We start from the raw sequence: 12,504 nt of genomic DNA on the forward strand, positions 1-12,504 counted from the left end.
GGGAGATTGTAAAAGCCGAAGAGTTGACTGTGAGACTGTAGACTGTAAGACTGTCGCATCCTATAAATGCTAGAAGCTATGCCTGTGACATGAACCTCACTACAATGTCTGCCTATATGTGACCTGAACAACGGTAACACGAGTCGACATGCTAACTCAGAAGGAGGAAAGCCTCAACCCTACACAAAAAAACTGCAGGCGGCTAAGGAACAATGAGAGCTGGAGAAACAGCCTGCGCCAGGGAAGAACACAGCAAGTAGTTATCAAATACCACATGGTCAGCCCTGAAGACAGAATCCTACAGGTAACACATGGACTGAGCAGCTTGTATTTACATACTTAGGAATACACACACACCATTCCTACCAGCAGCAACAACAATAACTAAAGAAAACAACAATAATTAAAGAAAACAACAACAATAATTAAAGAAAAGGTGGCCGTGGTTTTGAAAGAGAGCAAAAGGGAGAGGGGGGGACTCATGGGAGGATTTAGAGAGAGGAAGAGAGAAATGATGTACTTATGTTAATAATCTCAAAAAATATTGAAAAACATGTAATATGGGATTCCCACTGGATCCAGCAGTCCTTGGGATTCTGAGAGGCACCCAAAGAATTGAAACTGGAGTGTCAGAGAGATGTATGCTCTGGAATTCAGGGCAGTCTCGCTCACGGGTCAGTAAGTGGAAGCCAGGAGCTCTCCATTATGCACATGACATATGGGACAGTCTGTGACATACAGGCCATTCTCCCCCATGCCAAAGCAGCTGAGCTGGTAGGCTGGGACTCACTTCTCCCTTAGAGGGTAGCTTGAGAACAGTGGCTCCTGCCCTGCACACAGGGCAGGCCTCAGGCTCCTCCCCATTAGGGTGGGAATCTGCTCTGTCCACCTCTCACACACACACAAAAAAAAAATCTACCCTAAAACCAGAGGCCCTGCCACCACCACCAGTTGCCTGGGTAGGAGCCATCAGGGCTTTTCTGGTTCCTGGTTAGCAAGAAGCCCCAGGGCACAGATGTGTCTGCACAAGGTGGTAGGCTAGACACTCCCCTCAGGTATCCTGGGGAAAGGGGAGAAACAGGCTTGTCCATTCTAGAAGACCACCTGCCAAGAGGGCTATACACCCACAGGTTCCATTTTCATTCCATTCCAGATCAATGTACAGCTGGGCAGAGCTCATGACACCAGTTTCATGGTAGATAAAATAGTTCAGGACAGATCTCACCGAGGTGTCTAGGTCAGTGCCCACTGGCCAGCTTGAACACTCACAACCGTCATGCGTTTACAACAGCCTCGCCTCCTCACCCCTCAACATACACGTCTCACACAAGAAAATCACCAAGTGAGCTGACACTCAGATAGAAACGAAGGTCACATAATGGCACACGACTTCAGTCCCAGATACTTGGGCAGTTGAGGGCCACTTGAGTCCAGGAGTTGGAGACCAGCCTGAGCAATATAGTAAAACCCATCACCAGCTCAAAAGCATAAATAAAACTGAGGGGGCAACACAAGAAATCAAACCTGCAGTGCCTGCCAGGGACACAGGGACAAAAGGACACAAATGTCTCTCTGGATAAGAGATGCTTTATATCATGAATTAATACAGTTACCTTATGACACCAGAAGTAAGGGAAAGGAGAAATGTCTCCTTGCATACCATTGCTCAAACACGGCCACCTCAGTGCTGGTAGTAGCTTTCTTGGTGGACTATATACGTGCAAAGGGATCCGGGATGTGCACGCTGGGTAACGAACAGAAAAGGCATTTTCCTGCTTGCTTCTGGATGGGGCTCAGTGTAGCTGGTCCATAAGGCCAACAACTTTCAGGCTGGACACTGGGGTCCCAGAAGTGGTCCCGTCCTGTCTTCCCTCAGCTTGTCTCCACCCACTGGGGACCAGTCATCAAGCAAGAGAGGACAGCATGAGATCAAGCGAGCACAAGTACCTTTCGAAGCTTTCCATAGTCAATCAACTCGGGCCGGTGTCGGTGGATCAAGGCACAGAAACCAAGACCGTCCTTCCAACTGTCCAGGGAGAGAGGGGGGGAGGAACATGACTTCTGATGTTTATTATGCAACCCTTTGAAGTAGGATTTAGAAGACAGGGATGGGAAGGGAGACTTTCTGCCTGCCACATTCCCAGGTATTAGGGTCAAGGTTTTTTGAGTGTTTGGCAAGTCGAGATGAACCCACCATACCCACCCTACCCAACACGTTCACTAAAGCCCATAGCCTTAGCCTGTTGATCTGGAACCCTGGGCTTCCTGACACAATCTTGGGGGTCTTGCCAGTGTCACAAATATCAACAGAGGTGTGACGGGCAGCAGTCAGGTCCAAGACACCACAGGGAGGGATGGCAGATTCAAAGGGACATACCCTTCCCAAGAACCACCCTTCCCCACTCTCTTCCAACCAAGGGTGGGGCAGGGGAGGCCCTGAGGAGACAGGCCAGCCTCATGTGAGCCCCTGGCTGCAGCACTCACCTGATGTGGAAGTTTTGGATGTTGACATTTTTATATGGGGCTGTCTTCCTCTGACACCACAGGAGTAACCCTTCTTTAGCTGAAGTCTCTGTGGAAAGGGGGTGGAGGAAGGAGATCAGTGGGCTGACCCAGGGGAGGGAGGACACTACTCATAAGAGGCCCTGCAGGAACCTCAAGAGCTCAATTCCATTGTTACAAAGCAGGAGGAAGTGTAGGCCACCATGTCTATTTGTTGGGCAAAGTTGGAAAATTTATTTAAGAAACAAAAAAGCAAGCCACTCACACCATAGACTAAAACGTCCAGACAGCAGCAGCTTTCTGAGGTTATCTGCCTAACTCCCCTCTATTCAAGAGATGACTGTAATATAAGGTAAGTCAGCAACTGGTGGCTGTCCCAAGGACGGCTGTAAGCGTCCATGAAACTGACATGACCAGAAGCCCCTTGACAGGGTGAGCATGGAGAACAGGGAAAACAGGATGCCTGTCCAGGCTCGTCTGAAACAAGGCTTCTTCCTGATACTGCACTGATCTGGCTCTGGTGCCCTGTCATTGTATGTGGATAGGGCAGGTATCTGAAAAGCCAGGCACCCAAGGGGATGGTGAACTCCCGGCTCCAAGGCTGCAGGCTGCACTGCCCCTGTGTGTCCAGATCTGTGAACTGCAGGTGGTGCCTTTACTACTAGCGGGTGTTCCCAAGTGACCTCACATATTTAATTTATAAAATGGACTTTTAAAATAATGCTAAAGAATCAGCACAAATGCCGGGCGTGGTGGTGTACGTCTTTAATCCCAGCACTCGGGAGGCAGAGGCAGGCGGATTTCTGAGTTCGAGGCCAGCCTGGTCTACAAAGTGAGTTCCAGGACAGCCAGGGCTACCCAGAGAAACCCTGTCTCGAAAAACCAAAAAAAAAAAAAAAAAAAGAATCAGCACAAAGGTTATAATGATTCAAGTACAAACAACCAATTATAAAATTGGCACGGGAGCCAGGTGTGATGGGGCACCCCTTTAATCTCAACACTCTAGAGGCAGAGGCAGGTAGATCTCTGGGGGTTCAAGGGCAGCCTGGTCTACACAGCAGCTTCCAGGCTAACCAGAGGTACATGGTGAGATCCTGCCTTGAACTAAATAATAATCTATTTATGAGTTGGCATGGGGCTGGAGAGGTGGCTCAGTTCCCTTGCAGGGTTGAGTTGGGTTCCTAGCACCCATGTTAGAATAGCTCACAATCGCCTATCACACCAGCTCCAGGAGCCAATGTGTCTGGCCCCTGAGGGCACCAGCACCCACCTGTATAACCACACACAGACACATATGCATATACATATGCATATACATATAAAGTAAATCTTTCCGGGACTGGAGAGATGGCTCGGTGGTTAAGAGTACTTGTTGCTCTCACAGGATTCACGTTCGGTTGCCAGCACTCACACCTGGGACGCTGACAACTGTAATCCCAGTGTCAGGAGATCCATGTGGCCCACTTCTGGACGCTGGGGCACAAGGCACGCACACAATATGCAGGCACACATTCATGTAAAAACACCCATACACATAAAAAATTAAATCTGTGTATTTTAAAAGCATTTTATCTCAATCTCGTCGTTTAAAAAGGTGGGGTTTTATTGTATGTATATATAATGTACATAGAAAACCCTGAACAGTATGTGATAAGCAGAATATCAGGTACAAAGCTTTAAAAAAAAAAAAAAAAAAAAAAAAAAAAAGGCTGAGTAAGGAATACAGAGAGATTACTCTCATACTAAGGCAACCTGTGCACACCTGGAAGGTGGCCACCAGGGGGAGCAATGATCGCATCAGTGGGCATGGGGCTCCCCTCACTTTCCTAAGTTCTGTTTCTTATCCTTTCCCGCTAAGGGCCCAGTGAGGCTTTTAGACACGTAAACCACAACAGCCTTGGCAAAGCCAGAAATGCCGCTGGGCTGACATACTTTTGGGGGTTATTTGAAATCATATGAGGGAGTTCTGGATGAGCCTAGAGAGGAAGACTGGGTAGGGAAGGCAGGGGGAGAAGAGTTTGAGAAGGGACAGAACAGAGCAGAAACCCACCTTCCACAGAGATGTCCTGGATGGCAAAGCGGAGAATGATGGTCCAGATCATGCCCAGGGTCATCTTCACATTCCCATCCACAATTTCTACAGAAAACAGTGGCAGGACACGTTAGGTGGATCGCAGCAAGACAGACACGGGTTCTCGGCAGTGCAATGCCACGCCACTTAGACATCAAACATCACAAACTGCCCATTTCCAGGAGGGAAAAAAATTACTGACGTATCCATTCATGTATTTATTTGCGCAAGGGATCAAGCTCACACACCTCACACCTAGCACACACAGATCTCACCGCTCCTAAGCCACACCCAGCTCCACACAGACACTTTGATTGGCCAGGAGAGAAGGTTACTTGAGGTGTGAGGAAGGAACAGGTGAGTCTCTTGAGACAGTGTATTCATCAGAAAGGATGCTGTACACCCTGAACCACGGTCACCCAGTCTGAGGATGGGAGGGGATGGATTTCTAAGCCCTCACGTAGGTGGGGAGGGGGAGGTCGATGAAACGGGGTCTGTGAACAATCACAGCTCTCAAAATAGCCACTCCCTCAGAGAGCCGGAGGGAACAGAAAGCTACACACGTCCATTTTAAGAGGTGCCATTTACAACCCTCTGATTGGTCAACCTCAAGATGCCCCAAGTTTTAAAATAGATTTTTGTTTTAAAACACACTCAAGATGACAGCTCAGACACCCTGCTATATTTAGTACTTGCACTTTTAGGACCTTTCATGCAAATTCTATCACATTTTCCTTTCTTTCTTTCTTTCTCTCTCTTCCTTCCTCTCTCTCTTTTTCTCTCTCTCTTTCTCTCTCTCTCTTTCTTTCTTCCTTCCTTCCTTCCTCTCTCTTTCATTTTTTTTTCTTGGTTTCTAGAATAAAAATATAAATCAAAACTAGAGAGATGGCTCAGGAGTTAAGAGCAGTGGCTGCTCTTCTAGAGGACCCAGGTTTGATTCCCAGCATCCACACAAGGCAGCTCACAACCATCTGCAATTCCAGGTCCAGGGGATCCAACGCCCTCTTCTGGCCTCTGCAGGTAAGCACACGGTGCACAGACCTTCATATAGGCAAACACATGAAATAAAAGTAAGGACAACTTAAAACAAATGAAAACTATAATTTAGCCTAAGCCACAGAGCTGTTTCAGTCTTGTGGGCTGAAAGGTGAGGCTCAGCTGAGGCTCCTTAATCCAAACCAGTTTGCAGAACCGGACAGTAAGCCGCAGGCCCATGGCAAGCTACTCTCAGTGAAGAACAAAGTATCCGAGGGATGTCTTACTTATTCTCCTCCACAATACTACTGGCGTTGGGTCTGCACTAGTGTGCCAGGCAAAGGAACACCAGTGTTCACTTGGGACACAAAGCATGTTGTAACTTGCTAACAGAGCCCCAGAGAGTGACGGGCCCCAGGCTCATGTCAGAGTCCCAGACAGCTGTGGTGGTAGACAACTGTTTCCCCTTCAGGACAGTCAGCCCGAGCTCTGCAGGAACTACTACAGGGGAGGCATTAGATGAGTCTGTAAAGCTGGGGTAGGTTGGGGCCATGTACCCAGGCTGGCCTGTTGCTCCTCCTGCTTCCACCTCCCAAAGGCTGGGATTGCAGGTGTGTGTTACCTACCGAGCCCCACCTCATAATGACCTTTGTAAAAGACAACAGCTCTTCTGAGCCCTTTGGGGGGGGGGGTCAGACGATTCTTTTACAGGGGTCATATATCAGATATTTACAATTCATAACAGTAGCAAAAAGCACAGCTATGAAGTGGCAAGGAAAATAATTTTATGCCTGGGGAGGGGGGGGGGTCACCACAACCTGAGGAACCGTATTAAGAGGGTTGTGAACCATTGATCTAAAACCTCCAGTACTTTGTCATCTGTACCGCTAAAAAGGTTTAAATTGATATGCGCAGAGTCTAAGCTCTCATTGGTAAACAGGCGAGAGAGACATGAATAAATACAGAACTTGAAATCAGCCATCATGTCCCCAGATATTACATTAGTTAACTTTAAACGCAAATTTAAACACACACATTATTACACTGCAGCCAGAAGCATAATCTGGCTTTAAAACAAAAAAACAAACAAACAAAAAAACTTGCTGAAAAAGCTGGCAACAGGGACCAAGCATCTCAGAGCTTTCAATTCTGGCACTGAAATTCTATCTCTGTCCCTGGCCAAAGACCTGCAGTACAGAGTAAGGTTTCTGTATAAATAACCTGTTGTTCAGTTATTTATCATGGAAACTATGTTCAAAGTACAAAGAGTGACTTAAATCCCCTGAGCCCCACCACCCCTCTCTTCCAAAGCCATGACCTTCCACTCCACCCAGAGTCCAGGGCCAGCACAAGGCCCTTTTGGGCTAGTAGAGCCTCCTGGGCTTCTCCTTCTGTCCTCTCTGGCATCTTCATTGCTCCCTCGCCCAGAATGCCCATGTAGCTTTTCCCTCCCCTTCCCTCCCCTCCCTTTCCCTCCCCTCCCCTCCCCTCCGGCCATCTCACAGTAGCCTTCTGCTTTACCCTTCACTATTCTCTACCTGGCATCTGCGGGTATTTCCTGTTGTCTTCTGGATAGACAAGGGTCGGGACTTTTCCTGTCTTGCATCACTACTCAAGAGTTTGGGGGTGGGGTGGGGGGGAATCTTTACGGTGAAATTTTATGGATAGCATTCTGACTCTAAGGGGAATTTTCTTTTAAGCTTATGAAAGTGATAACATTGAAGCTCAGCCCTTTCTAGAACGGTGGCTCTCTCCTAGTCTGCCCGGCTCCATGAGGGCCAAGCCGTGCCCTCCCACAGGGACCTTTAGAGTCCTAGGGAGACAGGTGGTTTCTAATAATTCCTCTCCTACTTCACAGAACTTAGTGGATTCTAAGGCACGGTGAAGAGGCGGAAGGCTAGCATTAGAGAAGAGGAAGGACAGCGAGGTGTGTTCAGAATCCATCCCTCACTGTCTCAGCCCCGTCAGCCTCGTACCATCCTCAAAACTCACACGCAGACCAGGGATACCCCACCGCACAGGCAGCCTGATGGCAGGGGCTCCTCAGGAGAATGGAGCGCGCTGCCATTCCAGGTCCATGGTGAGCTAAACCAGGCTCACATCCTGCCTGCTCTGGATTCTGTTTCTCCTCCCCGCTCCAGGAATCACTTGCCGAATTCAAAGAGCAGAACGACCCCATGTGACGTGATAGGTCTGGAGCTCCAGAGCCCCAGCTTCAGGCCAATGCTCAGGCTTCTGCATCCACCATGCCCCCGTCCTGACAGATCTGAACTGTAGAGATGGCCCCAAGCTCTTGGCACCCAAACATCAAACTTCCTCTAAATCTCAAAATTTAAAAGTCCTGCTTGGGTCGCCCTCTCCCCTGGTTAAACCCCAAGCCTTTACCCAACCAAGCCTCCACTTCATGAAATCTAGATGTCCCAGACACAAACATAGCAGAAGAAATCCCAGGGCTTGGTTCTAACTCTCTGCTTATGATGTGAACTTGGCTCCATCTAGACACCCCAGGGACAAGGCAGGCCCACAGGAACACGGCTTCCATTCCATGAGGTCTGCTCTACACTCTCCAGGACTGGTCGGCACACAGGGTCACTCTGCCAGGCCTGGTCGGTCAGTGCTAGTACTGGAGTGGAGGTCCTGCCAGGGTCGGCTCCCCACATGTGGTCCTTAGCAGTCCTCAAATTCCTCTCACTTCTAAGAGTGCTCCCTTCTAGGTCTGCCTCATGGCCTTCAATTCATAAGCCTCAGCACTGAAGTGCTGTCCCTTAGAAAGCAAAACCCCAGAGTGTGTTCAACTGGTTTCCTAAGGCTACCCCAAAGCATCCCTGGCTTGGATTGAAACCCTCAAGTCTCAGCCTTTCTCCTATGACCGTAAGGAGACAGTGAATATCTCACTTTACAACAAGGTTGAAGGGACCAGAAGGGACTGGATCAGCACAGCAGTGGGGCACAAGGACCCATGCGGCCTGGCAGACTGAGCAGTGCCGGGGGAGGGGGAGGCTGTGGTGTGTCAGGGGGCACAGTGGAGCCTATCAGAATAGGAAGAGGGCTAGAACTTGGCCCTGGAGCCTGAACCCCAGGCCTGGGCCTGACTCTGTTGTGAAGGTTCAGTATAGTTCAGGACGACCTGACATTCTACCTCTCTGGCGATTGTTCTGAGCCTCAGCACCCTCCACCCTAAAACACAGTGTGTCAAACTCACTTCAGCAGCCTGTCCTGATGAGGTAATCCCCGGATGCCTCCTGCTGGGTCAGGCTCAGGCTAGCACAAGACATGCTCATCCACCTCTCTCTCTCTTCCTCTTTGGTGGTCCTTCTCCCAGCTTTTCCTTTCTAAAAGTCTTGCCTTTCCTGGCTTTGTTTAAACCTGCCAGAACAGCCTTGCAATTTCCACTTACAACGGTTGATCGGCTCTATATGAGCCTGCCCTTCTTGGAAGGAAAGGGTCTCTCAATTCACTGCAGTCCCCACCTATCCGTATTGTTTCCTCAAGTCCATTTTCCACATTCTCTCCTTCCCTACCCTAGTGGGGACCTGAACTGGTGCCAGACCATTGAGTGGCATTTTTCTTGGCTTCCTCTGCCTGAAAAAAAAGTTGTCCAAGGCTTCAATCCCTCCTAGTAGAACAAGATGTTCTTTTCATTTTTATTAAGAGGCAAAGAATGTTTTTCCAGCCACAAAGTTGAGCACCTGCCACACACACACACACACACACACGTGCTTTAAACTACACCCATTGTCATCAGCTAGGAGCTGTGGCCACAGGGTGAAAGGAACGTTGCCTCTACCCTTGAGATGGTCAGGGCTGCATGTGCGTCAGGATTCCGAGGTATGGCTGCCACCTTAAGCACCAACACAGACCGAGGCAAGGAGTCAGCTAGCTTTCCCAATAAAAGTGTCCGTCCCCCCCCCCCCACCCCGCCCCAAGTCGGTTTGACTTCAATGGCCACATGGTTGCCGTAGCAACTACTAAGCTTCACTGCTGACACTCAAAGCTGCAACAGATGACAGAGAGGCCAATGAGCAGATGTGGCTGTGCATCAAGACCTTTGTCAACAAGACGCAACCCCACACACTGCAGTTTGCTGCCCTTGTTAAAGCTGACAGATGTGCATAAAACCCTTCCATGCCTAGAAGCAAAAGGACTTTTCTCATTACCCATGAGCAATCTGCTCTCACAGATTTAGGGGGAAGCAATATACCCTAGTTGCCTTTCTCTGATGTCATACACGGACTGGACTGGGGTTCTGTGTTGGCCACTCACAGCTTAAAGCATTTCAGCATGGCTTTCCTTACAACCAAGTGAGTTAAGATGGTGTCAATCAACTCCCAGCAAGAGCCAAATGAACGCAGGCTGCGCCCATGGGTCACATCATCAGAGGGTCTGGTTAGAATATTTTAGCTGCTCCTTCAGAGCCAGCACACTGGTATGCCAGGAGCCCTGCTGCATTCTTTTAACTGTGAAGAGCGTGTCAGCAATGGCTTCAACAGACAGTTCAGAAGTGATGGGAAAAGAGCTAGGGACCTATGGTGATGGGAGAAGCTACTAAGAATGCTGCTTTGGCCCTCCCCAAAAGGTGGAGGTTGTGGGCGCGCACACCTTTAACCCCAGGAGGAACAGAAACAGGCAGATCTCTGTGAGTTTAAGGTCAGCTTGGTCTACAGAGTGAGTTCCAGGATAGCTAGGGCTACATAGTAAGACCCTGTCTCAAAAATAAAACAAAGCTACTTTGGGAACAGCAGTTTACCCCAGGGCCCTGTCAGCCACCAGGAGTCCATCTGCACTGTCCTGCCCACAGAGCACCCTGCAGGACATGGAGGTAGGGGTGGGGTGTAACAGGTGAGGCGCCTGGCATCCCACGTGCAACTGCATATCATAAAGACTTTATCAAGGGAATGGGAAAGGGGCGAGTTCTGGTGTGGCTGAATGATGGAGGTGGTGGGTACCTATTTCCAGGTGCATGCGAACCCAGAAGTCAGGGGAGAAAGGACCAAGGAAACAGCGATCACGCATATTAGCCTCACCTTCAGCTCCGATGGACACCAGCTTGACCCCTTTGCTGGCTATGAAATCCAAGGCCTTGTTGACGTTGGAGATCTTGTGCACTCTCATCTTGCCTCTCTCTGGCTTGGCCAAGCGTTCACCTGATGAAGAGGAAGGGAAAATGAAGGTGAGGTGCAAGTGTCCAGGAGCCAGGGTGAGCCACACTCCCCCTCAGCCGAAGCGTTTCTTAAATGGACATGCGCATGGTGTTCCTGTCAGATGTTTGCAATTGTCATCTAGGCAGGCAATCAGAGAGAAGTTGAAGCTACCTGGATTCTTCCATTTCCCAGAGACAAGCCTCTGTGTGTGTGTGTGTGTGTGTGTGTGTGTGTGTGTGTGTGTGTGTGCGTGCGCGCGTGCGTGTGAGTGCACACTCTCAAGCTTGAGAAACCCAGAAGAGGGCACCGGATCCCATGGAGCTGGTGTTACAGGGAACTGTGAGCCACTCACTGTGGGTATTTGGTACCAAAAAGCCTGGTTCCTCTGGAAGAGCAGCCAGCCTCTTAACCTCTGAGCAGTCTCCCTTCCTCCAGCACTTGTTATTATGTTACTAACAGATGCCAGAAACCGGCCAGGTTCTTGGAATATGGGAGTAAACAAGTTTCCTGCCTTTGATGTGACTGAAGTCCAGTAGGAAAGGAAGAAGGGAAAGAGGAAAGAAGAGAGGAGAAAGAAGAAAAGAATTGTGGACTGGTTAGGAAAGGCTATGGCTTACAGTTAGGCTACCACTGCAGGGAGTTGTGTCAGGGCAGAAGGAACAGCTCTTCTAAAGGGCCAGAGCACTTTGTTCGGGACATGGGTACAGGCCACTTTCCAGTATTTTGGAAAAAAAAAAATAATAACCACCTTGTGTTGAAATGGAGATGCCTCTAGTACTCCTGACCCCACTCACTGGAAAACCTCTGCTTGTGCCCGTACACCGCCTTCAAGTGGGCACTCTCAACTCCACTCCAGGGCCAGCTTCCTCATCAAGTGGGCACTCTCAACTCCACTCCAGGGCCAGCTTCCTCACACACACACACACCCTACCCTTCTCCTCCAGCTTCAAGATCAAGAGACTAAAAGAATTTGAGGGACGGTGTGTGTGTGGCATGGGGTTGGTTTGCTGAAAGTTCCACTAAAAGTACCCCGAGAACAGACACTGTCCAGGGACCTATCAAAAAAACCATCATGCCTCCCTGCTACAATGAGCTGACACCTCCAAAAGGATACACGAAACAGGTGCATGGAAGCAAGACGGAATAGATGTGGGCCAGGGGAGTCCAAGCATGCTATAAGCAAAGCTTAATGAGTGAGTCAGGAGACCAGAATGCAACAGAAACAAAACCAGGCAGATCCGGCCAGGGCACATGAATGGGCTAGAGGCATTCATGTTACAGTCTGGCAAAGAACTAGTCTATTCTGAGGGGGACCTGAAACTCTGTGGGAAGCTGTGTTTAAGGGGAATGGGCTAATGAAATCTCAAGACGGCATCCATCTCATTCAGGCTGTGGCGTTAGTTATTGGCAGGTGCTCTTAGCAAGGTTTACAGTGAGAATCAAGGGCAAACAGCAGCATGGAATAATCTGGAAAACCTGAGCCTCACCTGAAAAAGAGCAATCTAAAAGCTGTGGACAGAGGCAGGGTGTGACTGTTGGAGATCAGCGATGTTAAAAAGAAGCCCCAGACAGTATTGATAAGATCCTCCAGGAGTTTCTTTCTTAATGGCCTTCCCCAGCTCCACTTCCTTCCTCCACTGTGTGGGACCTAACTACTTGTGACTGACAGAAATCTTTTGAACACTATTGACTTAGCAGACTACTAGCTCCCATCAAAGCTTAGAATGTCATCAGATAGCAGCATCTTGGGCCTACAGAGAAGCCTGCCCCATCTTGTAACTGTCTGTCTGATGCAGCCACCAACATATTTTAAAA

At 49.2% G+C, this 12,504-nt stretch overlaps 1 protein-coding gene across 8 annotated transcripts in view; it reads right to left on the bottom strand.

The window, feature by feature from the left end:
- Positions 1 to 12,504, bottom strand: part of Actn1 (actinin alpha 1) — a 92,524-nt gene that overhangs the window by 26,738 nt on the left and 53,282 nt on the right. For all 8 annotated transcript variants that reach the window (XM_085830508.1, XM_085830507.1, XM_085830506.1 and 5 more), the window contains exons 3-6: positions 10,573 to 10,692; positions 4,553 to 4,639; positions 2,485 to 2,572; positions 1,948 to 2,026 (exon numbers count right to left, since the gene is read on the bottom strand). In XM_085830508.1, coding sequence (XP_085686634.1) covers positions 1,948 to 2,026; positions 2,485 to 2,572; positions 4,553 to 4,639; positions 10,573 to 10,692 — 374 coding nt within the window. The remainder of the gene's footprint in view (positions 1 to 1,947; positions 2,027 to 2,484; positions 2,573 to 4,552; positions 4,640 to 10,572; positions 10,693 to 12,504) is intronic.

This window comes from Mus caroli, unplaced genomic scaffold (assembly GCF_978045245.1).
Source record: "Mus caroli unplaced genomic scaffold, Mus_caroli_1 scaffold_14, whole genome shotgun sequence".
Taxonomy (NCBI): domain Eukaryota; kingdom Metazoa; phylum Chordata; class Mammalia; order Rodentia; family Muridae; genus Mus; species Mus caroli.